We start from the raw sequence: 23,070 nt of genomic DNA, 5'->3' as shown, positions 1-23,070 counted from the left end.
AAAATCAGGTAATCTGTCATACTCCCCAGAATATATGAATTGATGAGGAATTCATGACATCTGAAGGCAGTTCTTTTTGTTTAGTTGCTCAGTCATGTCCAACTTTTTGCCACCCCACTGTCCATGGAATTTCCCAGGCAAGATTACTGGAGTGGGTTGCCATTTCCTCCTCCAGGGGATCTTCATGACCCAGGAATCAAACCCAGGTCTCCTGCATTGCAGGCAGATTCTTTACCATCTGAGCCACCAGGGACACCCATGAAGAATAAATAGCTATTTATAAATTAAGAAATCAAGGATTCTTTTCCTCCTTTCCCAAACCTACACACACACACACACACACACACACACACACACACACCTGAAAAAGAATCCTAAGTTCAGGATTTTCAGGTATGAAGACTTATATTGTATTTTAATTCTTTCTTTTTTCTTTTTTTTAATTATTAAAGTGCTTCTTTTATAAAGTAGGGTGAATAATACTTTCTCTATCATAGGAGATTGAGAATTAAATATAACTAATTTTTTTAAAAAAAGACTTATATTGTATTTTAATTCTTATCCTAAGTATAGAATCTAGTTTTTCACCATAATTATACATTCTTACCTCAGTGACTTTTGGAACAAATAGATATAAATAAGACAAATTAATGAAGTTCAAATGTGAAATTTTATATCCCTTGCTCCTCAAATTATATCTTTGACAATTTACCATCCATCTAATAAGTTCTGGACTCTGTATTCCTTTGGGAAATGGCATAAGGCCTTCTTGAGTGTGAGATTATGTATTTGAATCTCTGATTTAGTGGAACAGTGTGTAAAACTCTCTCGTAATCAGAACACTCCCTATTGGCTTCACATCTGAAGATCCCCAAGAGTGCTGTTTGTCCCAGTGCACATCTGGAACAGATTATGTGCAGTTAATTGGCTCCAGGTCGAGCTTGTTACAGACAGTAGCGCGCAGTATAACCTGTGCAATTCACCAAATCCACCACTTTAGGTTAAATCACACCTACTTCTGTAATTCTTCCCAGATGCGGGACACACACTCTTGTAGGTACAAAACACACACACACACATACACTAACATACACTGGAAGATAGCAAAGTATCAATAGATTAGTGGAGAGGTTGTTGGCAATACATTTAACTCATAAGTGATCTCAATTAAAAGTTTAACTGTTGAATTTAAAGGATGGTTGGGAGGAGAAACAAAGAATTAGGAACAGCAGATTATAGACAGTGACTGTTTTATAGGAGAAACATATATAACGTTTTAAAAAATGTTTCAGGAGGTTCAGAATTTTTGATTTATTTTGTCCGTCACCCTTAACAAATGTTTCAGCACGTGTGGGCACTTACTGGAATGCCACAGTAGCAAGGAAAGCAGTGCTTTGATTTTTAACGTATTTAACAATATTAATGAGTTAGGTAACAGGGAACAGTATGGCTACTGTTCATTGAAAACCAAAACATCAATCTTCTTAACATAGTGTTAAGGCACAGGGCATGTCTTAGCGATTAATGACCAGTTGGAGGAGTAGATATCTCAATACATAGCTAAGGGCCATTAACCCCAACTGGTCATTAATTCACAGGAAATGTCCTGTACTGAGGTCATTATTGCTAATAAAATGCACACACAGAAAGTTTCCTCTTTTGCCTGTGTACATAAACATGCATTCGCACTACATGCAGTTACATGTCATAAAAGAGTAGTATTACACATGTCCAGAAGCACAGGAAAACTAAACCTAATGAGAAATGTAATGTACTTAAACTCTTTGTTGTTGTTGTTTAGTCACTAAGTTGTGTTCAACTCTTTCCTGACCCCATGGACTGTAGCCTCCAGGCTCCTCTGTCCATGGGATTTCCCAGGCAAGAATACTAGAGTGGGTTGCCATTTCGTTCTCCAGGGGATCTTCCCCACTCAGGGATCAAACCTGTGCCTCCTGCTTTGGTAGTCAGGTTCTTTACCACTGAACCACCAGGGAAGCCCTGGTTTAATCCCGACATTCAACTAACCTTTCACTCTTTTTGGAGACTATGGGTAGGTGGAAGTATGCATGTTTGTATGTAAAATTCTGAAAGAGATGGGAACACCAGACCGCCTGACCTGCCTCTTGAGAAACCTATATGCAGGTCAGGAAGCAACAGTTAGAACTGGACATGGAACAACAGACTGGTTCCAAATAGGAAAAGGAGTACGTCAAGGCTGTATATTGTCACCCTACTTATTTAACTCATATGCAGAGTACATAATGAGAAACGCTAGGCTGGAAGAAGCACAAGCTGGAATCAAGATGGCCGGGAGAAATAGCAATAACCTCAGATATGCAGATATGCAGATATAACACCACCCTAATGGCAGAAAGTGAAGAGAAACTAAAAAGCCTCTTGATGAAAGTGAAAGAGGAGAGTGAAAAAGTTGGTTTAAAGCTCAACATTCAGAAAACGAAGATCATGGCATCCGGTCCCACCACTTCATGGGAAATAGATGGGGAAACAGTGGAAACAGTATCACACTTTATTTTTGGGGGCTCCAAAATCAATGCAGATGGTGATTGCATGAAATTAAAAGACGCTTACTCCTTGGAAGGAAAGTTATGACCAACCTAGATAGCATATTCAAAAGCAGAGACATTACTTTGCCAACTAAGGTCCATCTAGTCAAGGCTATGGTTTTTCCAATGGTCATATATGGTTGTGAGAGTATGACTGTGAAGAAAGCTGAGCGCCGAAGAATGCTTTTTAACTGTGGTGTCGGAGAAGACTCTTGAGGGTCCCTTGGACTGCAAGGAGATCCAACCAGTCCATTCTAAAGATCAGTCCTGGGTGTTCTTTGAAAGGAGTGATGCTAAATCTGAAACTCCAATATTTTTGTCACCTCATGCAAAGAGTTGACTCATTGGAAAAGACTCTGATGCTGGGAGGGATTGGGGGCAGGAGGAGAAGAGAACGACAGAGGATGAGATGGCTGGATGGCATCACTGACTCGATGGACGTGAGTCTGAGTGAACTCCGGGAGTTGGTGATGGACAGGGAGGCCTGGCGTGCTGCAATTCATGGGGTCGCAAAAGAGTCGGACACGACTGAGCAACTGAACTGAATTGAACTGATGGCAAAGCTGTGGATCTGCTGTGATCAGATACCCATGTTCTGCTAACACGACAATGTTGGGAAAATTGGAAATAACAGGCAAGTGGGATCAAAAAAGCACTGATGAAAATGGATGATAACAGCACTCATGGTCTAAGACCAAAGGCAGTGTGGAATAACTGCATCATTTGAGTTCTACTATATTAGATACCAGAACAGGCATGAGGCACATTTAAGTGTTAGGCTGAATTCCTCTTTGGTTTCCTCTCTCCTTCACCCACTGAATCATGTTATCTCCATTACCTGTTTTATTTTTATCATGCTTCCAGCTTTTTTGGAACCCTTCACTAGGTATCATTGTCATCTGGAACTGTCTCTCCTTTTTTTTTTTCCTCTCCTTTTTTATTCTCTTTCTCTGTGAAACTAGCTTTGTCTTACTTAAACCTATATTAAACTCCTTTGATTGTCTTCCATAGCATCATATCAATATCTTGATATTAGCAATTATTTCTTGAGAGTTTATTATTTGTATCTAATCAACTGCTCCTTTTAAAAAAGACTCTTATCTTTCTTCTCACCTTAATAAATGTTTGGAGATGAGTTATGGTGTTAGTGACCAGAAGTATATATATAATATATATTCTTAAGTGTATATTCCTTAAAAATATTTCATTTGCAAAAAAACACATTTTTAAGGAGAATCTATAACACAAAGAATGTATCTGTGTTTTACAGGCATAAATGTAAAATTTAAAAAGTGAAGAAATAAATTTTTTTAAGACACCAAGTAATTGAAAACTCACATAATTTAAAACTAATTCTTATAAATTTTTCTGTAGATCAATTAAGTGACTGTTTTGTGCCAACAGTGTATGTGTTGTCCTAATAGTTTTTATATAATACAAAACTTTAGTCTTTTAGAGTTTGCTTTAAAAATGTTATTTACTGAGGGACTTCATTAGTGTTTTATTCTAAAATATATATTTTTACTTAAATTATTAAAGCTAGAATTTTCATTAAGGGCTGCTGATAATATAGATCTTTTACATCACACTGAAATTTCTGTTTTCTCTTAAATTATATCATTCAGTTCAGTTTAGTTGCTCAGTCATGTCTGACTCTTTGTAGCCCCTTGGACTGCAGCCCACTAGGCTTACCTGTCCATCACCAACTCCTGGAGGTTGCTCAAACTCATGTCCACTGATGACATTGAACCATCTTATTCTCTGTCATCACTTTCTCCTCCTGCCTTCAATCTTTCCCAGGATTGGGGTCTTTTCTAATGAGTCAGTTCTTCACCAGGTGGCCAAAGTATTGGAGCTTCTGCGTCAGCATCAGTCCTTCCAATGAATATTCAGGGCTCATTTTCTTTAGGATTGACTGGTTTGATCTCCCTGCAGTCCAAGGGAATCTTAAGAGTCTTCTCCAACACCACACTTCAAAAGCATCAATTCTTCAGTGCTCAACTTTCTTTATGGTCCAACTCTCACATCCATGCATGACTACTGGAAAAACCATATCTTTGACTAGATGCACCTTTGTTGGCAAAATAATGTCTCTGCTTTTTAATATGCTGTCTAGGTTGGTCATAAATTTTCTTCCAAGTCTTTTAATTTCACAGCTGCAGTCACCATCTGCAGTGATTTTGGAGCCCAAGAAAATAAATCTCTCACTGTTCCTGTTGTTTCCCCATCTATTTACCATGCAGTGATGGGACCAGATGCCATTTTATTTTCTGAATGTTGACCTTTAAGCCAGTTTTTTCACTCTCCTCATTCAGTTTCATTAATATGCTCTTTAGTTCCTCTTCACTGTCTGCCATAAAGGTGGTGTCATCTGCATATCTGAGGTTATTATATTTCTCCCGGCAATCCTGATTCTAGCTTGTGTTTCATCCAGCCTGGCATGTCCAATGGGGTACTCTGCATATAAGTTAAATAAGCAGGGTGACATTATACAGCCTTGACATACTCCTTTCCCAATTTGGAACCAGTCCGTTGTTCCATGTCTGGTTCCAACTGTTGCTTCTTGACCTGCATACAGATTTCACAGGAGGCAGGTAAGGTGGCCTGGTGTTCCCATCTCTTGAAGAATATTCCACAGTTTTTTAAATCCACATAGCCGAAGGCTTTGGTGTAGTCAGTACAGCAGAAATAGATGTTTTTCTGGAATTTCTTGCTTTTTCTATGATCCAACAGATGTTGGCAATTAGATCTCTGGAATCATCACAAAATGTCAAGCAAATGTGAAGAAAATATGTGTGGCATATTTGGTACATTATTCTTAAATGAGTATCTAAATCAACTTGATTCTTTTCATTTGTAGTAATCTTCTAAATCAAAGAATTAAATATGCACAGATTACAGAAAGATAGAATAGTTTGGTACTTCCTAGATAATTAAAGTAAGTGAGAAAACATACTGTATTAAGCATTCGTGTTGAACACTTCATGAATAAACAACATACAATCTGTAATGTATTCTTGAATATTTGTCTTATGTATAAAATTAATACATATATAATTTGTTTTATTTCACCTTCAGAGACTGATTTTGACTTCTGAGATTTAAGATAAATTTAAGGAATCTTGATTCAAAGTCATTCTAATAAAAGCATTTTAATAAAGAGTTGATCTTCCATAAGAAAAATACTCTTAATAGACTTTCTCTTAAAATTAACCCTATAGGCATACAATATTTATTTTGATATTAAATAATTTGATAATTACTAAAGGATAATACTTTTTTATTATGGCTTAACTGTCACTAAAGGAAGTGTAGAAATTATTGATACTTGAAGCAGGTACCACATCTGGAATCCTTCCCAGAAGCAGGCAAAGCAATATCGTTCCTATGAGTTATGTCTTAGAAAATATCGAGGAGAGGGAAGACTTTTGAAGAGTTGAAAATAACTTGATTGTGACATAATGAAAAGCACATAAAATACTTTGGGGCTAAGGAAGCTGATTCTATCTAAAGTCTGGAACAAAAGTTTTAATTCATCTCTTATTTGCCCTATGACCTTGAGAGAATTATCAAAATGTGTACTTCAGTTTCCTCATCTGTAAAATAAGGAAAATATATAATTACCTGTCTTTCTTGGATGTCACTAGCATTGATAAAAAATAAATGGAGGCATGTTAAAATTTTTAAGAGTATATTTGATCAAAAATCAATCTGAATTGTGTGATACCAAACTGGAAGTATCAACCACTAATACCAAAGAAGCTGAAGTTGAAAGGTTCTGTGAAGTGCTAAAAGACCTTCTAGAACTAACAACAAAAAAAAGATGTTCTTTTCAACAAGGGGAGTGGAATTCAAAAGTGGAAAGTGAAGAGATAACTGGAGTAACAGACAAGTTTGTCTTGGAGTACAAAATGAAGCAGGGCATAGGCTAACAGAGTTTTGCCAAGGGAATGCACTGATCTTAGCAAACACTCTCTACCAACAGCACAAGAGATGACTGTACACATGGACATCACCAGATGGTCAATACCAAAATCAGATTGATTATATTCTTTGCAGCCAAAGATAGAGAAGCTCTATACAGTTAGCAAAAACAACACCAGAATCTGACTGTGGCTCAGACATGAACTCTTTATTGCAAAACTCAGACTTTAATTGAAGAAAGTAGGGAAAACCACCAGACCATTCAGGCATGACCTAAATCAAATCCCTCACGACTGTACAGTGGAAGTGAGAAATAGATTCAAGGGACTAGATCTGATAGAGTGCCTGAAGAACTATGGATGAAGGTTTGTAACATCATACAGGAGGCCATGATCAAGACCATTCCCAAGAAGAAGAAATGTGAAAGGCAAAATGGCTGTCTGAGGAGGCCTTACAAATAGCTGAGAATAGAAGAGATGTAAAAGGCAAAGAAGAAAAGGAAAGCCATACCCATTTGATGCAGAGTTCCAAAGAATAGCAAGGAGAGATAAGAAAGTCTTCCTCAGTGAACAATGCAAAGAAATAGAGGAAAACAATAGAATGGGAAAGACTAGAGATCTCTTCAAGAAAATTCGAGATACCAAGGGAACTTTTCATGCAAAGATGGACACAATAAAGGACAGAAATGGTACAGACCTAACAGAAGCAGCAGATATTAAGAAGAGGTGGTTAAGAATTCACAGAAGTTCTTCATAACCCAGATAATGATGATGGTGTGATCACCAACCTAGAGCCAGACATCCTGGAGTCTGAAGTCAAGTGGGCATTAGGAAGCATCACTATGAACAAAGCTATTGGATGTGATGGAATTCTGGCTGAACTATTTCAAATCCTAAAAGATGATGCTGTTAAAGTGCTGCACTCAATATGCTAGCAAATTTGGAAGCAACTGTTTCAACGGACTGGTTCCAAATTGGGAAAGGAGTATGTCAAGGCTGTATATTGTCACCCTGCTTATTTAACTTATAAGCATGGTACATCATGCTAAATGCTGGCTGGATGAAACACAAGCTGGAATCAAGATTGCTGGGAGAAATATCAATAACTTCAGATATGCAGATGACACCACCTTTAGGCAGAAAGTGAAAAGGAACTAAAGAGTCTCTTAATGAAGGTGAAAGAAGAGAGTGAAAATGCTGGCTTAAAAATCAACATTCAAGAAACTAAGATCATGGCATCTGGTCCCATCACTGGATGGCAAATAGATGGGGAAACAATGGAAACAGTGAGAGACTTTTATTTTCTTGGGCTCCAAAATCACTGCAGATGGTGACTGCAGCCATGAAATGAAAATATGCTTGCTTCTTCGAAGAAAAGCTATGACACACCTAGACAGCATATTAAAAAGCAGAGATGTCAATTTGCCAACAAACGTCCATCTAGTCAAAGCTATGGTTTTTCCAATAGTCATGTATGAATATGAGAGTTGGACCATAAAGAAAGTTGAGCACCAAAGAATTGATGCTTTTGAAGTGTGGTGTTGGAGAAGACTCTTGAGATTCCCTTGGACTGCAGGGAGATCAACCAGTCAATCCTAAAGGAAATGAGCCCTGAATATTCATTGGAAGGACTGATGCTGACGCTGAAGCTCCAATACTTTGGCCACCTGGTGAAGAACTGACTCATTAGAAAAGACCCCCATGCTGGGAAAGATTGAAGGCCTGACAGAGGATGAGATGGTTCGATGGCATCAGCAACTCAATGAATATAAAAGCTCTGGCATTTGGTGATGGAGATGGAAGCCTGGCATGCTGCAGTTCATGGGGTGGCAAAGAGTCTGACACAACTGAGCAACTAAACTGAACTGAAACTGAAAGCGGTTAGGAGCACTCCACTAATAGATGGATATTAGGGGAAAGACTTACCTAAAGAAATTTTCCAAAACAGGAAGATTATTTGATTGTCTATACCTTAAAGCCTAGTTAACTGATGGATTGTTCTTAGTGTTCTAAGTTTGTACTTTTGAGACATTTACAGGCTTAGGCTTTGTTCAATTAGATAGGCTATCATGGCATTAGAGAAACCTCAGTCTAATGACATACTTGTTTAATTTATCAGCATTAGGTCATTTAATTTATATAAACCAGCCTTTTTCTTCTCTTTTTTATTTTTTAAATTATGAAAGTAAGATAACACATTATAGGAGACTTGGAAAATACAGAACAAAGTTACATATAGTTCCACTATATATTACAATTATTTTTTAAGTAGATAAGTTAAGATTTTTAGTTGGAGTTTCAATATCAAACTCACAAAAATTAATAGAATGAATATACAGAAAAGTAGAAGTATGTAGTAGACGTGAAAAGCACCATGAACCAATTCAACATAATTAAGAATTATACAATTTTCACAAAATGGTAGGATACAAATTTTGTCCAAGTTCCCATAGAGTATAAACTAGGAGACACTGTAACATATCTAAGAACATAAAGTAAGGTGCAACATTTTCATGGTTTAAAGGTATTGAAATCATATAGAGTCTGTTCTCTTATTACTGTGGAATTATGTTAGAAATCAGTATCAAAAGATATTTGAAAATTACCCACATATTTTCAACTGCAATGTGACATTTACCAAGGAGATATTTGACTTAGCCATTTAAAGCCTCACTAAAGTTAGAAGACTGAAAAAAACACAGAGGGTGATTGTAGAGAAGAAAGCATTTAAAGGAGAATTTAATATCAAAATGAGAGAGTAATATCAAAGATATTTTAAAAACCCCATTTATTTGGAAATTAAATGTCTACTTTTAAATGATGGATATGTTTGAAAAGCCATAACAAGGAAAATTAGAAAATAGTGTAACAGAGTAAAAATGAAAAGGGAATTTAGTAGAATTTATTGCATACAGCTGAACCTGCTCAATGCAATTAAATAAATATGGATTCTTGAATAAGGTAAAAAAACAATGAACATAGGATAAGATTTTCACACCACTTTTTTAAAAGTACCTGGTTCATGTAAATACTCAATGAATATTATTTATAATTATTATTACAAGGCTTCGTTGGAAATACGTGAGTTTTGATTTATTCCATGTCTTAACAAAGACAACCAAGGCAGCTTGATTGTGGCAACCTACTTAATAACTATGTCCTATTATAAATTTTTTTCTTCTACAGTATTTTATATTCAGTGCCACCCTGTGTGGAGTAATATAGGTTGCAGGTAAGATTGCCTTGGCCCAGGTCTAAAATCTGTACTGGTGGCCCTGACCAGATCATGTTTAATTGTCCCAATTATAGGTAGACTTGGAAATATTTTTTGGTCAGAAACAAAAGAAATCTCTCAAAATGATAGCTTTTATTCAGTTTTACTTGAGGATCTTTTTCTTTGAGGATTGTATAAGGCAAGAGTAGGCTTCTACCAGTATTCTTTTCTGACCACGAATCCATCAAGATACACAAAGAATTGGTTCCTCCTATATTTGCATAAAACAAGACAAACACTTTAGTAGAAGAAGAGATGCTAATTAACCTAAGTAGTTGAAGTTTTTGTTTTGCACTCATCTCCATGTCTGAATAAAGCCAGCCGTTTATTTATTACACTTTTATTACTCAGTTTTGATTCATTCCCCCTGCAACAATTTGTAAGAGCAGAACAAGAGAGGAGAAATTATTTTTTTAAAAAATATACATTCATAAAATTATAATTTACTAAGTATAGAGAAATCTGCAAATTGCTATATTAATAGTTTTTTTCTTCTTTTTAGATTCAGTTAACACTGTTTGAAAGAGAACATTGTTTTCATCATGATTGTTACTAAAGATGAGAAACCAAAGTCCAGAAGCCACAATTTTCATCTTTTTCATGCCCTGATGACGATAAGCATGACCATGCTGTTTCTTCCAGTCATTAGAACTTCTAAGCAAAATATTCCACGACTCAAGCTAACCTACAAAGGTAAATGTGTCAGTGTTTTTCAGCATCTCTTCTTTTATTTAGAAACGCATGCTGAGTTCAGTGAAATGTTTGTAATCAGTTAATAATATTATTATTATAGAACACAAAGCCCAATTATATATTTTTCTTGGTGAAGAAAATAAATGTAAAAACTGTCCATGTATACTTTTCAGTTCATTATTTACAAGTATTGATTAGCATAATTAGGAAATTTTTATCCTCAAGTTGCAGTCAGCTGGTATTAAAACAATCCCTACATATGGTCAGGCCACTCAAGATGGTTTTTCTCTTGCTGTCTGTAAGTCTTCTGCTCAACCGGTACCTGCTTCACCTACATCTGCCAGACTTTCCTACATGTTTGCTTGCTGCTGCTGCTGCTAAGTCACTTCAGTCGTGTCCGACTCTGTGCGACCCCATAGACGGCAGCCCACCAGGCTCCGCTGTCACTGGGACTCTCTCCAGGCAAAAACACTGGAGTGGGTTGCCATTTCCTTCTCCAATGCATGGAAGTGAAAAGTCAAAGTGAAGTAGCTTAGTCGTGTCAGACTCTTAGCGACCCCATGGGCTGCCGCCTACCACGCTCCTCCACCCATGGGATTTGCCAGGCAAGAGTACTTGAGAGGGGTGCCATTGCCTTCTCCACATGCTTGCTTAGGCTCCAGCTAATGATCAGCCCTGGTATTTCTTTGGAAGGAATGATGCTAAAGCTGAAACTCCAGTACTTTGGCCACCTCATGCGAAGAGTTGACTCATTGGAAAAGACTCTGACGCTGGGAGGGATTGGGGGCAGGAGGAGAAGGGGAGGAAGAGGATGAGATGGCTGGATGGCATCACTGAATCGATGGACGTGAGTCTGAGTGAACTCTGGGAGTTGGTGGTGGACAGGGAGGCCTGGGTGCTGCGATTCATGGGGTCGCAAAGAGTCGGACACGACTGAGCGACTGAACTGAACTGAACTGAATGATTGTTCTAACTTTTAGCCACCAAGATAACCTATCAAAGCGGAGGAAGGGGTTTCTGATTTCCCTGGTAACTGATGAGCCAACCTGCTGTCAATTCTTTCTATAAATGGTAACATTGCCCCGCCTCCCCGCCGCCCCCCCCCCCCCCCCCCCACCCTCTAGCCCCCGGCCTCTGGGACTGAAGCCTGCTGCCATGTTCTGCTTTGGGGTCAGTCATAACCTCTGTGGGGTATTGCTCTAAGATCTTGCTTCAGACATGTAAGCTCCCCTTCTGTTAAACCACTGATATTTCTGTCGCTGACCCTGGGCTCTTTCTTTGGTCTTGAAGCTGGGCAAGTAGAGGCCTCCTAGGCCTGCAGTGAGCAACCTAACACCCTAAAAATAGAAAAATGTTAATTCCATACAGCTGCTACTAATTAGCTTATCCTTGGCATTTTTTAAAAACAGCAAGATATCTTCAAAATACTAACAAACTGAAATATCTTGAATATCTCAAGGATATACATATTTTATTGTTTAAGAAGTGTGAAAGGCTTAAAACAGAGATGAGAAAACATTTAAGAAGTGAAATCTGATCGCTTTTATATTAATTTAAACATTTAAAAGCAAAGTTTATATGTTAGTATTTAACCATCATGTTTATATGTAAGTGTAATATATAAATATATATATTGAAAGAGAGAGAGAGAGAGAGGATGTGCCAAGTTTCGTTGGTGAAGATTTTTTTTCCTGGTATCCCCTTGGCCTCTTTAATACCTTAACTAATGAGAGGAATATAGGGGATTCAGACTCCTTTATTCTGAACTTGGCAGGTAAAAATAATGCTGATAACTTTAAGATAACTTTTTATCTTAAAGATTAAAAGGTAATCTTTTAAAAGATAGTTTTTCAGCTCAAATTAAATATCGATAGTAAAAGCTAATTTGATGCTTAATGTAAGCATAAGTGGAATTATTTTATTACATCCATTACACATTTCATATGTTGGTATTTGTTTTGAATTTATATCTCATGAACAACGAGTTAAGCTAGCATCATTATCTTTGAGTTTTTACATTCTTCTCAAATTGCTAGAACGGGTAAAACTAACCTATGGTTTTAAAAAAAAAATCAAGATATTGCTTTTGCATGGTTGAGGGACGATCATATGGAAAGGAATGCGAGAGGAAACTTCCTTAAATTATGGAAATGTTTTCTGTCCTAATAGGGATATGGATACATAATATGGGCTTTTCACAACCCGTCATATTGCACGTGTCTGATTTGTTTGCCTGTTTTTAAGGCAAATGCCTCTACATTTACCTTAAGTTCCCTGATAGCTAAGTTGGTAAAGAATCCTCCTGCAATGCAGGAGATCCCGGTTCAATTCCTGGGTTGGGAGGATCTGCTGGAGAAGAGATTGGCTACCCACTCCGGTATCCTTGGGCTTACCTTGGGGCTCAGCTGGTAAAGAATCCACTTGCAAAGTGGGAGACCTGGGTTCGATCCCTGGGTTGGGAAGATCCCCTGGAGACGGGAAAGGTTACCTACTCCAGTATTCTAGCCTGGAGAATTCCATGGACTACAGTCCCTAGGGTTTCAAAGAATCAGACACGACTGAGCAACTTTCACTTCACTTCTTCATAGAACAGAAAACAAATAGTAAAAGTCAAACAGTTAAAAAAAATAGAAAGTTTGAAAATAGATTGAAGGGAAAAAAAAGGAAATATTACTTGGTTTCTGTGATACAGTGAATAATGCCAGAGCATTGTATTGATGAATATAAACATGCAAAATAGACTTGGAAAGAAACTTTAATAATAGTTAATGATTACTCTCTGGGATTCCTCATGGGCAAAGCATTGGAATAAGAACTGTGTGTGAATTATGTTATCCTCATCACCACCCTCGGAGGTGGAGATTATTACCATCTTCCTATAAAGGAGGATACCGAGGTACTGAGAAATTAAGAAATTAAGGTCTCAGATTAGTTGGTGGCTCAATTCCTGAGTCAGCCCCATGCTGCAGGGAGCCTGTGTACCTATTCATATTTCTCACACCCTGGACAAGAGCTTTTCTTCCCTGGGGCACTTACCTACCTGACTGATTGTATGATTTCAGTTGTCAAAATCAAATGGGGTTGAAGAAAACCACAGTCTCCGTTTAAGATTACTCAGGGGCCAAAAGAGATTTACAGACTTCTGGGATTTCATCCCCTCTGATAGTCTTATAGGAAGCAAAGATTGTCATTGTGCTAATTTGTAGTCATAATCAAAATTTTATACAATTAATTGTAAAATGTTAACTCAAATGTGGTAACTTGATCATTTGAAAATAATGGATCAGGTTCTAAAAATTAAAAAGAATTAAAAACATTAATTTTAGGTAGCAGCTGCTAATTAGCTTATTCTTAATAAGAAAGTTTTGGGGAGCTGAATCTGCTTTTGTACTTGGAATACAAAGTACAAAAGTGTGTAAGAGTTTAAAATCTTGTTTTATTTATCTCTATATATATTCTATATATTCTCACTTCTCCCAGCACCTCAGTCAGTTCAGTTCAGTTCAGTCGCTCAGTCGTGTCCGACTCTTTTGAGACCCCATGAATCGCAGCATGCCAGGCCTCCCTGTCCATCACCAACTCCTGAAGTTCACTGAGACTCACGTCCATCGAGTCAGTGATGCCATCCAGCCATCTCCTCCTCTGTGGTCCCCTTCTCCTCCTGCCCCCAATCCCTCCCAGCATCAGAGTCTTTTCCAATGAGTCAACTCTTCGCATGAGGTGGCCAAAGTCCCAGCACCTAGTACTTATATAAAAGAACTGGTATAAATGTTGGATTCAATGCAATAAGAACTCTTCTTTTTATGGTTCTTATATTTAGTATACTTTTCAAATGTTATATTTTTAGGTACTTATTTACAAGTATGTTATCTGCATTTCAAAAGCAGTAGCAAAGATTGAATGCAGTGAAGTAATTTTAAAAATCTCTGAACTCACCCATGTTACACACATACACTCCCTCTCCCCCGCACCTCCTTCCTCCACCACCCTCCAATAGTGCCCTGTGGCTGCTGTTAGTTATTCACTTCCAGGATATGAGGCTAGAAAATTCAGTCCAAATGAAAAGTTGATTGTAATTTTCAAAAATTATTCATTTTTATGAGCACAAAATCAGCTTTACTTTCCATAACTCAAGCTTCCTTATGTGCAGAGTGGACACACAGCCCATACTTTGAACAGCTGCAAGATTATTTTACAGGATTTCTTAAAGGTCAACAGAAATACAATAACCATTTTATCTAAAGAATGCCCTTTGATAGACTTAGTTTTGAACCTCTGAATCCACAGGAGCTTGTTTGGTTCTTTTGTTGTGTAAAGAGATTCCTTCTCAGTTGAATATTTTGAATTCTTACACATTTATGCATGCTAAATCAGTTTCTAGAGTAGTAAGTAAGGAACCTGGAGATCAGGATGATCTGGGTTTCTGTATTTTGTGTTATAAGGATAAAATATACATACATATATGGCCTTACAAGGTGGGCTTCTCACAGTGACTTGTATACTTTATACTGCAGATGTAGTAGATATAATTTTTGAAAAATGACGAACTTCAATCTTGAAATTAGTATAAACATTTTGTATATTGTTCTCCTGATGAAGAAACTTATACAAGTTAAGGATATTCGTACCCAGGAATCTGTAGTATCTGCAGTGGTGTTTGGAAAACTCCTAAAGATGAGATAGGTAATACAGCTAAAGAGAGAATGTACAAAAGCTTTGGCAAAGGAAAAGCCGCTGTCTCCTTTGAATTTCTTTTCCAGATAGGAAGGCAAACAATAAACAGGTAAACAGACGAGTGAAGGTTACTTCAATCATGGGTTGTGCCATCCAGGATATAAGGCAAAAGACTGAATCCAGGATCCTAGTTGGACTTTATCATGGCTAAGTTTTAGGACACTATGAAGAACCTTGTTTTTGTACCCATTTTATAGATAAGAAACACGACGTCAGAGCTTGAAGGCCTTGCCCTAAAGCGTGAAGCTGTTAAGTGAAAGAACTAAATTGTGTGTTTCCATCTCTCTAGTTCAGGTCCATGTTCTTGCCACTCTATGCCCTTGAGAGAGAGATTGCATGTTCAGAAATAGAAATATCAAGATATATAAGAAGAAAACAAGGTTTCATTATTACATCTTTGGCAATACGCTCTTTTCAGTAACTACTGAGAGTACTAATTATTTTTTGCTCCTCCAAAACTTATGTGTTTCTGTAGAAAAAAAGCTTGATGTCACCTTTAAAAATTTCATCTGCTATTATATAAATAAACATTAGTGTATTTGAAAGAATAGTAATTTTGTTGAATTTTCTGAGAAATGAATGGATGTCTATATGTTTTTTATTATTTGCAAATAAATCTGTTTAATGTAAAATGTGGCATGTCTCAAGTAGAGATAACAATTTGAGGCATCTAACTTACTTGATTTGACTAGTCTAATATTGATTCTGTTCCTCTCGATTGAGTATAGCAATGAAGAAGGCAGATTCTGAAGCCAAACTGCTTAGGTCTGTGAGATATTTGGATGTTTATTTTCTGTATTGCAGTTTTGTAAATGCATTAATGTATTTAATAAGGATAGTGTGAAGGTATCTTGATTCATGTAAAGCATGAAAAACAGTGTTTGACGTAGTAAGCATTTAGCTGTCAGTTATTTTTTGGAAATCATTATTATCTTGCTAGGTATTAATGGTTGTTCCTAGACCACAGTTTTCCCTGTGTAAACAAGTTTGAAAAATATTATATAGTTTCCTCCTGGGGATTTACAGCATATATTAAAATCGCCTCTGTTTATTCTCAGAGATTTTTTACTAGAGTTAGTTTCTCTTAGTCCAGTACCACCCACAGACTGTGAATTTATTGAAGGTACTTTCCAGTATTTTTATCTTCATCATATTCTAGTAGTTAACAAGCCTTAGGATCATTATTGACCTTGATAAGAGGAGTGTCTTTGAGTGGTCAGTAACCTTCAGAGTGGGTTAAAAGGAATCATAAAATCATTCAGGAGCTCCTTTCAAAAGTGGACATTTTTGTTGTCAAATCAATGATTTGCTCTGAATTTATCTCCCCTTAAGTACATCGCAAACAAGCATAATCAATCTTATAGGAAAAATCCCATATATATGTATATATATTTTTCCCCCAAGTGGAGCAAGTCATTGATACTTTAATTTCTAATAAACTCACTTGTTTTCCCAGACATATTTTCCCTAAACTGAGGCTGTGTGTGGGATTGGCTTTTGTCTGACATGTTTAAGGATCCTAAAGAAGAGAGTTAAAGGAACAACTATTAATACCTAGAAAGATAATAATGTTTCACAGAAAATAATAACTGATGGTATGGCTAAAAAGAGATGGAATGGGAGAAATAAGAAAAATGATTAAATCAGAGTTAATAGGAGGGAAGGAGGATCAGATTCTTTCACTGTTGCCATTGTTAAAACATTGGCTTTTAGTCTGAATGTTATGGGAGTCCCCTGTAGAATTTTGAACACAGAGGTGACAGGATCTGACTTTCGTTATTATAGGATCACTCTGGCTTCTGTATTGTGTGCAATAAAAAGGAGAGATCAGGAAACTAGGGAGCTAAGTCTGAGAGGATTGTAATAATCCAGGTGGGTTCTGTGAGTCAGACTCCTTCTGTGGAGATAGAAGAAGAAGGGAACGGTTTGTTGATGGATTGGAAGTGAATGAGGGGTTGGATGGTGTGGATGTGAAGTAAGAGAAAAGTCAAGCCTAACCCCATGGTGTGTGTTTGTTTTTTGATCTAAGGATGGGGTTGATATTAATTGAGATGGTGGAGATTGTGAAAGGCTGCTGTGTGGGAAGATCAAGTGGACATATTTGTTTGAGAAGTCTATTAGATATCTAAGTGAAATGCCAAGAAAGTATTTGAGTGTATAATTTCTGGAGTTTATGGGCAGTGTCAATTGGAGATATGAATTTGGCAGTTAGCATATATAAATTTTAATTCCTTAAGTCAGGGGATTAGAGAAAGAAGGAATGAGCATCAACATGAACTAAAAGAAGTACTCAGGTCGGGAGGAGCAAAATCAGAAGTTGTGGTGTAGAGGAAGTTATATGAAGAAAGTAAGAAGAGGACTCATCAGCAGTGCCCTGTTTAGCTCTGTCATGAAAGATAAGTAAAAACCAATATTAAATTTAACAACAAAAGTCTATTGTTGACCTTGATAAGAGTAGTATCTTCAAGAATGGGAGTCAGAACACAAGGATGCATTCTGGAGTGTGGGCTCAGGAAGTGGAGATAAGTGTAGATAATTCTTTCAAGGGGTTTTCCTATAATGGAGATGTAGCTGAAAGGACAATGAGATCAATAGACTGTCTTTTTTTTTTTTTTATGAGTAAAACAGCAACATATTTTTGTGTTAATTGAAATAATCTAGGTGAGGAATAATTAATGATTCAGGAGCAATATGGGATAATCCATACCCTATTGAAGAAAATAATGATAAGACTCAATTTTTTTTCTCTAAAATCAGGCTCCTTTTAGAACATAAGTTAATAAAAGTGAATTATTTTGCATAATAAACTATTACCTGATTCATTATCAATGTCAACTGTTGTCTAGGTGGAAAGAGAGATTAAATAGATATGAAAATATATTCAGTTTGATATAATGACACAGGTTGTAAGTACTACATATGTTTAGAAAATTTATATGTAAGGATTTGGAAATAAAAAGATTAAATGATAACATCAGAGTCCCATAAGCAGATAATTAAAAAACTGATCTGTTTCCTGCATTTCAGTTCAATATCTGTATTACAACTTGCCTGTATCTAAAAAATTTATTTAGTAATAATTAAAATCTATTATCTGGAGTAGGAAATGACAGTCCACTCCAGTATTCTTGCCTGGGAAATCCCATAGACAGAGGAGCCTGGCAGGCTACAATCCAATGGGTGGCAAAGAGTCAGGCACTACTGAGCACACACACACACAAAATCTATTTAACAATATATGTGAAGCACTCTTCTAAATGTAATTGATCTGTAGAGGTTCACAGAGTGGTGGAAGTTACTAATATCACCATACAAGGGTATCATATAAAAAGTGTTCTGGAATTAAGAACATATGAGAATCACTGAAGTCTGCGCAGTCAGCAGCATCACCCCCCACCCCCAGCAGGGTGGGGTGAAGGAGAGCTATATTATGAGACCTTTGATTGTGTCCTGGTTATGCATAAATATGGAAGGAACTTATAAGAGTATAACTTAAGTAAAGGCAAATTTTTCTGGTATTAAATCCAGTCAACCTGTTTTTTTGGTTAAAATAGTTTTTTTTTTTTTTTTTCTTTTAAATAGTAGGTTTACTATCTATAAATTATTGAGGAGATAAAAGTTTTTATATGCAATTGCTTTTTGTATGACTTCAATAACCTAAAATTTGGCTCTAATTCCTTAGGTCTTATTAAGGACTTCTTACAGTGAGGGTCTTTCAATATATGTGTAAAATATAAATTTGTGGATATTTTAAAAATGAATGTCATTGGGTCTTTTTAACAAAATTTGATGAATGCCTCTCAAGAACTTGTAATATACCTTTTGCATTTTCCTAAGAGTCCTTTAAACATGCTATTTTAATCCTATTAATTCAAAAGAGGCATAAATTAAAACTAAAGTGCTTTTTACTTAGAAAGATACTCATAAAGAGGTTTATTTCACTAAAGCCCCAGTGAGCCAGACACAGTCTAGAAAATAAGACAAATATTTCAGTAATCCCAATGGAATGATGAAGTGGGGGAAGTGATAGAAGTGTACTCATTGATCTTAAAATATAAAATATAGCTGTAATGGGTGATAGGGCTTAGAATTAAAAGACCAAAATATGTTTTAACTCTCTCTTTGGCATGTACTGTTCTTATGCCATTAAAATAGTTGTTTGCTCTTTCCGAGTCTAGGTTTTCTCACCTGAAAATTATTGATAATCCTTCTGGTTCTCCTTAAGGATCAAATTAAATACTAGAGGAGAAGCTCCTTGGATGTAATAAAGCACAAAATGGATATTATGATAGGCTTCAGAGAGAAACTAAATATATTATTGAATTAATTGAAGTAAGGTGTGAAGAAAATTCAAGGCCTTTAAAAATATATTTAGGCATCGTCGATATAATTTCTTCTGCCACAAATAATAGGAAATTCACTTAAGTCAATAATAAATCATAACTTGTCTTTACATTTTCCTTCTAGGTTAATGGATATTAAATGGATTACTTCTCTTCTTTGTATGAGAAAACTGAGGGGGAAAAGTTTTATACGTCATTGGTTGAAACTAAGTAGGTCATTTATCACTGATAGCAATTAAGCTAGTTGTAAGTTAATCACATTGATCAAATCTGTTCATCCCTAACTTATTCTAACACTGTAGTATTGTACAGGAAAAATAATAATTTGGCTATTTTGTGTAAATTAACACACCATCATTTAAGGGTTTGAGAGAAACTCTAGTGTGGGGAAGAAAGAAAGAGTCCAGCACTTCAGAGCAATGGGCCCATGGTTTTCTTTAGAGTTTCTACTCCAACTGCAGTGTAAGGACCAGTAGTACCAGCATAAATGAGGAACTTGTTAGAAATGCAGAATCTTAGGGCCTCTCTCAGATGCCTCGGTGAGAAGCCATTATTTTAGCAAGAATCAGAGCTGATTTGAATGCATGTTAATTCTGAGCAGCACTGCTTTTTACAGTGCTCTATTTCTGAAACCACCCCCTGACACACACACACACAAACAGGAATACTTGGATGTCACAACAGGAATCTCTCATGATTACAGAGCATTAGAGCCACAGTGGGGTCTCCAAATGGCACATTAACCTCTCTGAATTATTAATAAGCTTGCAATAAATTCTGATTTAAATGGAAGGTAGAAAAATCAACACAAACAAGAATCACTCCTTTGAAAAAATCAGTTACATGTTTATTAGACTTCTTATGTGAAAAAAGAGGTGATGAATTGCAGTGATGATTTAGACTTATTTTTATCTGCAAGGGTTTCTAATCTTTTTAAAGGATGAAATGACTGCAAAAAGATTGATGCCATAGTATTATGGTAAATAAATCAAAACACTTAAAAGAACTTCAGAGGAGATTGGGTGTGAAATTGAACTTGGAAAATTGGAAGCAATTTAGTTTATTGAATTTAACTCTTTGTTGGCATTAGATAATTTGATCATAAAATTCTAACAATTCTAATTAGGGGAAAAAACAGAATAGATAAATTTATATGGATTGGAGAGGGATTGGCGAGGGATGGGAGCAGAGAACAAGGTTGTTTAGGAACCTGTTACGCAGTTTTGAGAAGTAGTATGGCTGTTTGCCTAGCTGACAATAGGAATAAATGTTTGAGGAAGAAGAATGAAAGATTTTCATGAGTAAATCTATACATAAGGCTTTAAATTTACCTGGATGTTGATGTGAAGGAAATGCAATAGACTTAGAGGTACTAATTATTTAAATAGGGGAATAAAAAAGTAAGGGAATAAGGCAGAAGAACTAAAAATGATTCTGCTATCCTGAGCCTGAGAGCTCAATCATGTCATTAAAGTCATTATAATTGGTAGGATGAGGTGGCTGAGGGGAAAATGACAATATCAAGCTAGGTATTGGAAATTCTGAACTTTGACTTGGGAGATGCAGTGGGGTTTTAGGTGTCTGTTTTGAAATCATCAGTAGAGAACTAACACTTTATGAGAAAACGGTTTATGGGAAACTGTAAATGGAAAAGCTTATTTCATTGTTTATGCCCTACTGCCTGAATTAAGGGGGCTTACCAGGTAGCGCTAGTGGTAAAGAGCCTGCCTGCCAATACAGGAGACATAAAAGACACAAGTTTGATCCCTGGGTTGGGAAGATCCCCTGGAGTAGGAAATGGCAACTCACTCCAGTATTCTTGCCTGGAGCATCCCATAGACCTAGGAGCCTACATAGGCAGGATACAGTCCATAGGGATGCAAAGAGTCAGACACGACTGAAGTGACTTAGCATGCACGCACACTTAAATTAAGGAGGCCATTATTCTATGACTGTATTTTGAATCTCCCTCTTGCAAGTCCATAAGCATATTCTGATTCAAATTCCATGCACATCTCTATAGAATTATCTTCCTTAGGTAAGAGAGAGAAACCTTTCTGGACGAATCCTAGAGAAAAGTTCCATGGATAACTGACATCTGTTTGTTCTAAATGAAAAACCAAATGGACATTTTCCTGAATCAGTGGAAATTAATTTTCAAATCAGGTGTCATGCTGAACGCCCAGCATAATAAATGAAAAACAAAAAAAGACATATTCAGGCCAATCATTTTAAATTTTATAATAGCAGAGTGTGGAGGGAAAAAGAAAGAAAAAAAAAAAAAACAGAAGACATTCAAAACCTTGGGGCACTGATGGCATGAGACTTCTAAACTGTAACTTTGGATATATGGAAAATTTCAAAAATTTAAGTCACAGACACTTCTGGAGATGTGCTCACCAAAATAAGAAAATAAATCAAAAAATAAAGACATGAGATACAGGAAAGATGGGAGTCATACTAGGAGAGAAGTTGAAAAAAGTCTGAGAAAGTATTACTCAAGCCAGAGAACAGACAGTTCAGATTGGAGCAGGAGGAAGAAAGAGCCTAGGAGTGGGTTTTCCTGGAGAGAAACAAAAACAGATGACAATTTCATTTGAAAATTTTATGGACACAGTTTTCAGAAGGTGTGGAAAGTTTTGACCATGATCTTAATGAAGTCAAAGCAAATGTCACAATTGAGAAATTAACAAAACCAACATATTGTTCAAGAAAGTAAGGATCATTAAAGAACAGTTTTTCTAAGTAGGGAAGATATTTACCTTGTACTAGTAATGGAATGATTAAATATAGCTTTCATAAAAATGGATATTCTATAATGTTAGGGACTTGGTTGGAGGGAAAGAGTTGGCATAAGAAATCTAAAATTCTCAGTTTCTGTAAACAATAATTCAATAGAAATGTCTGAGTGAAAAGATAGTAGTAACATATATATTATTTGTAAATATGAAAATAAATAGAAAATAAACTAGTAAATATGTCAATAGATTCTAGATTGGAAGTGGACAGAGAATTGGAGATGACAAATGGGCTTATATATGCCTCCTAACATTACTTTTATATGTGTGTGTGTGTATATATATATATATATATATATATATATATGCTTAACTTTGATTAATGTAATTTAAAAATATTATTGTAAAATATTATAAGTTAGTCTCATAACCCTGCTACCCTGCTATGTAAATTAACTTGTATGCATCTTTGCTTGAGGAATTATTTGCTCTTGTCATATTTGTCTTGCTATTTGGAATCAATAATAAGTGATGTATTACAAAATAAAATGTATTGACATTTTTGAGTTTTTTTAAATTAAATTCATATTCTAAATTGAAAACACATTTATGCTCACTTGTGACATGGTGTTTTGATTTTAAGTATTCCTTGAAATTTAAGAAGGAAGACATTCTCAATACCTTAAAGTGAATTAAGAAAATAATTGTCAAAGTAGAATGTATCTTTCCTAGAATTATCCTGTCAAGTATTTCTGAGGCAGTTTATTCTGTCATTGCATTGTTCTTCTGGAAATGTATCAG

At 36.1% G+C, this 23,070-nt stretch overlaps 1 protein-coding gene across 1 annotated transcript in view; it reads left to right on the top strand.

The window, feature by feature from the left end:
* The window catches only part of SEMA3D (semaphorin 3D), a 230,541-nt gene that overhangs the window by 77,479 nt on the left and 129,992 nt on the right, over positions 1–23,070 (top strand). The window contains exon 3 of the mRNA XM_027539842.1: positions 10,264–10,454. Coding sequence (XP_027395643.1) covers positions 10,304–10,454 — 151 coding nt within the window. The 5' untranslated portion in view covers positions 10,264–10,303. The remainder of the gene's footprint in view (positions 1–10,263; positions 10,455–23,070) is intronic.

The sequence above is a fragment of the Bos indicus x Bos taurus genome, chromosome 4, assembly GCF_003369695.1.
Source record: "Bos indicus x Bos taurus breed Angus x Brahman F1 hybrid chromosome 4, Bos_hybrid_MaternalHap_v2.0, whole genome shotgun sequence".
Lineage (NCBI taxonomy): Eukaryota > Metazoa > Chordata > Mammalia > Artiodactyla > Bovidae > Bos > Bos indicus x Bos taurus.
The sequence above is the reverse complement of the archived record's forward strand: the minus strand, read 5'-3'. Positions and strand labels throughout refer to the sequence as shown.